Here is a 4,290-nt window from a genome sequence, read left to right as displayed (position 1 = left end):
ATCAATAATAGATAATGTATTTACTCATTTTTACTCAATCATTACTCTATAACTCTTCGATAGTAGATAATTTATCCTTACTAACCAAAATTTACTCTACAACACTGACATTTAATTACTCAACCATTACTCTATAACCATAAATGGTTTATTTAGGTAAACGAACGTTCTTTTTTTTTTTTTTTTTTTGAATAATAATGAGAAAACTTTCATTACTCTCAAACACTCAAACATAAAGATAACAATTCAAAGGGATCATCACTCTCTCTAATACTACAATTTGATCAGGAACAAGATGCTATAGATCGTTTCACAAACCAAGCAGAAACAATATCTAAGGAACAATAAAGCAAATGGATTAAACACAAAGCTTGGCAGCAGGTGGAGATTGAGTCAGACTCTGAAAGAGTGGTCCAAGCAATTCGAAGCTCTATTTGTTGGTGTGCTGATCGTAAATGATTGCAAGGAACTATTACAAAGCTTAAGAAAACGAACATTTTGATTTAAAAATAATGATCAATATATAAATCAAATGAAAACAAAAAGTAACAATACAAGAAAATATAACATGGAGTTGGAAAATTCTTGATACTGTTGTATTCATTGGAATTGTTAGAACCCCCCAAGGAGCAAATGAACTCTAATCAAACCTACGAACTAATCGAGTTCACACACTACTTCGTTACAATACAAACAAGACTATGTACATCTACAGAAATGATGATCGAATCAATGTTTGGCGCTTTTATTTCCGTTCAGACCCGAGGTACTTTTAAGCTCAACATAGCCTGGAGCTAGCTTTGGTGGCTGTCCAAAAAGTTGAGCATTGGAATGGCTCAATGAAGAAGATTGAGGCCTAAACTGACTAGTGGACAAGCTAGTATTGGAAGTTGAGGAACTCAAGTGTTGAGTTTGGTCTGAATGGTTTGAAGAGCTAGTATTAGTAACACTCATTTGGTCATTATCTATCTTCTGATCTAACAGTTGATGGTTAGAGTGATTCTCATCAATGTCCATCCCTCGATGACCCTTATCACTAGTTGATCGAAAACCCGATGTACCAAATGGTAGTTGGCTTTGCCAAAGCAGTGTTGGTCGGTTCGGTATAGAGGAATGAGCTCCACGAGAATTGCCTTTACCTTCAGCATCCTCTTTAACTTTGGCCTGATAATGGCTTGTATCTAAAACCTCGTTCGGTTTGTTAGGTTTCGTATCAGGCTGTTTCTCTCTGTCCAAAGAAGCAGTATTAGTAACACTCATTTGGTCCTTATCTATCTTCTGATCCAACAGTTGATGGTTAGAGTGATTCTCATCAATGTCCATCCCTCGAGGACCCTTATCACTAGTTGATCGAAAACCCGATGTACCAAATGGTAGTTGGCTTTGCCAAAGCAGTGTTGGTCGGTTCGGTATAGAGGAATGAGCTCCACGAGAATTGCCTTTACCTTCAGCATCCTCTTTAACTCTGGCCTGATAATGGCTTGTATCTAAAACCTCGTTCGGTTTGTTAGGTTTCGTATCAGGCTGCTTCTCTCTGTCCAAAGAAGCAGTCGCCTCCATGAAATCAACTTTGGACGCTGAAGAGCGGCCTGAAGCAATTACTGTAGTTGGAAATGCTCTTTCTGGAGGAACAGCTGGAGTATAGTTAGATGGGAGCAGATCATCCCAATTGTCCAAGAGCTCCTTGTAGACTTTTCGGAGAGTGACTTCAGTAAGGCCAGTCACCTTACAAATCTCAGCCTGTGTTTTGCGTTTGTCCTCAAGTTGGCAGGCTAAATATATGGCTGCGGCAGATATGCTAATGGGATTTCTGCGAGTGCAGAAGCATTTATTGATGACAACCTCTCCGATGTGAGTTGCCAGCTCCTAAAAAAAAACAACGAGAACGAGAACAAGCCAAGTCACTGTTAGATTTAGGAGAAGAGTAAGTGGAAGTTTTAACATTACATCAAAGTTTGATATCAAACATACAAATCACAAAAAATAAGTCATTAAATGGAGTGGTTTCTAATGAAGAAAACTTCACAAGACTAGCTAAAAACATCTCACTACAAAACTGGAGTATGTCCTGAAACATGTTCGTGAAATGATTAACAAACTTAATGAGCATTTTAAAATATATAGTCTGTGAAAACCTATGATAGATTTGGATAACGTTGCTTCTAGAGGTTTCTAGAGGAATGAAAATTAATTGATCCGATTTCAAAGTTACCAAAGCTAAACCTAAACTAATTGTCCTGAATCTCTTCCCTTCCAGCAACTTTCAATGTTCTGTCTCCTAAGTTCAAAATGAACATATCATGTAATCAAAACTGAATATTACCATGAGATGTCTCTTACATCAGATAACTAAGCATCGTCACAGTTAAGAAACCCAAAATTATTTTCGGTAATTTAATTTAAACAGGTATGTTCAAGTGGTTACCACTTGAACAGGGAGGGAAGTACCTGAGCAGATTTATTAAGTTGAAGAAGTGTGCAAAACCTTGGCATATGAACAGATATGGAATTGCTGTTAATGGGCTGACTTAGTTGTAGAGCTTCTCCAAGTATCTTGATGTACTTCCCAATTTCCTTCTGGGGTACATTGGCTGCAATTGAAATTTCCTATGATAGATTAAAATCATATGTCAATTCAGAGAAGCTCTAAACGGTAAAAAGCAAAATGTACCACAGCTACAGCAGATGAAACATACTAATGTAAAACTAGGCTTCCCTCACTACAACCAAATTGGAGAGTTGGCAATATTAGAGAACATGAATAATTGGGAGAATAAATAGACTACAATTACTAAAGTTCAGGTTAATTTAGGAAGCCCAAAAATCAAAATATGAATAATTGGATGGTCAGCATTATTATAGAAATAGTACTTGTGAATTTGTAACACTTGTATAATCAATAATCTCTCATAACAATCCTTTGAATTCAATTTCAATGAAAGTAGAAAATAACAGGAATCGAAAGAGGCACTACTGTATACATACATATAAACATGTATCTTTACTGGGTTCTAAATTATAGTAATGGTCATGAACACCAAAATCTTACAAGAGAACTGAATATATTAAATGCAAATAAGAAACTAATCTACGAGACTACAACATTCCATTTCAAGAACCCATAAAACTGCAAAACCCCTTAAATTAATAAAATCAATAAAAAGAGTGGTAAAAATATGTACTTGTAGGGTTCTAGGCTCCTGCGCTTCCCTAATCGCCTGAACAAGAGCAGCAGTCGCAAGAGCTTCAACGCTCCGATTCCTCAAACATGTGGCGGAGCAACAGTCCCTGAATAGCTGAAAGGCGTGGTCAGAAATGTCATAATCTAATCCCAAAATCGAAGCCACATCGACAATCTGCATATAAGCCCTAAGATTATCAACCACGACGGTCGATGAAGAAGAAGTCGATTGAGAGGAAGATGACGATGAAGTTGACTCGAGGGTGCGCTCGAGCTCGGCGAGGTGACCGGAGAAGGAGAGGCAGGAGCGAAGAAAGAGCGGGGTGGGCTCTAGAGACCAGGTGGAGAAGGCGGTGATGAAGCCAGTGGGTTCGAATGGGTCTTCTTCGTCGTCGTGGGGTTGGAGGGTGGGAAGGTCGGAGGTGACAAGGCAAAGAGGGTTGTCTTGGGCGCGTTGATGGAAGAGATGATGGGGCTGAGATTGGCGCTCCTCGACCACACGCTCGCACGAAGAGCACTCCGTTATGGACCTACCGGAGCTTGTGGTGGCGCACCGTCCTTGACCGGCCGAGCAGTACGGACACCTCATATTGATACTGTTGCTCTTAGCATAACATTCACAATGCCAGTGAGAAACCCTTTCTCTTCTTTATTTTCGGCGAAGAGCAAAAGAACCCACCGGTCGTAATCTTCTCAAATTGTCGTTTTGTAAAAGACATTACACACATGGTATTTATGTTAAAAAAATTAGGGAAATTTTGTTATAATATTATGATTTGCCACGCAATTTTTTGAATTTTTTAAAATAATTTACCATGTAGTTTGATGCATACTTGATTTTTGTTTTACTCTAGAAAAAATAGGATGTTAAAAATTTATTTTGACAGTGTAAATTATTTGAAATTTGTTTTAAATAATTATAGTACACACATTTATAATAAAAAATTGTGCAAAATATCATCCAAATAATGAAAATAGGAAAATGTGCACCAATACCCAAAGAAACACACATATATGTGTAGATAACGAAAATTTTATGTTTTAACGATTTTTATTTTTTTAATATTAACTTTAACCGAATATTCTTATATTTAATAGAATATTCTTAT

At 37.4% G+C, this 4,290-nt stretch overlaps 1 protein-coding gene across 1 annotated transcript; it reads right to left on the bottom strand.

Moving 5' to 3' along the window:
• Window positions 1-574: 574 nt before the first annotated feature.
• On the bottom strand, window positions 575-3,842 carry LOC133812606 (plant-specific TFIIB-related protein 1). Its single transcript, XM_062246393.1, has 3 exons — window positions 3,183-3,842; window positions 2,449-2,607; window positions 575-1,866 (listed from the first exon to the last, which is right to left on the bottom strand). Exons 1-3 carry the CDS (start codon window positions 3,768-3,770, stop codon window positions 730-732), a joined length of 1,884 nt encoding a protein of 627 aa, XP_062102377.1. The 5' UTR covers window positions 3,771-3,842; the 3' UTR covers window positions 575-729.
• Window positions 3,843-4,290: the final 448 nt, after the last annotated feature.

Source organism: Humulus lupulus, chromosome 1 (genome assembly GCF_963169125.1).
Source record: "Humulus lupulus chromosome 1, drHumLupu1.1, whole genome shotgun sequence".
Classification (NCBI taxonomy): Eukaryota; Viridiplantae; Streptophyta; class Magnoliopsida; order Rosales; family Cannabaceae; genus Humulus; species Humulus lupulus.
The sequence above is the reverse complement of the archived record's forward strand: the minus strand, read 5'-3'. Positions and strand labels throughout refer to the sequence as shown.

Bases quoted from the DNA above. Each gene is read 5' to 3' on its own strand.
- LOC133812606 (XM_062246393.1), bottom strand. From the start codon at position 3,770: ATGAGGTGTCCGTACTGCTCGGCCGGTCAAGGACGGTGCGCCACCACA. The intron at 2,608-3,182 runs GTACATATTTTT...AATCTATCATAG, and splicing joins AGGAGCCTAGAACCCTACAA to GAAATTTCAATTGCAGCCAA. The intron at 1,867-2,448 runs GTACTTCCCTCC...GTTTTTTTTTAG, and splicing joins AACTTAATAAATCTGCTCAG to GAGCTGGCAACTCACATCGG.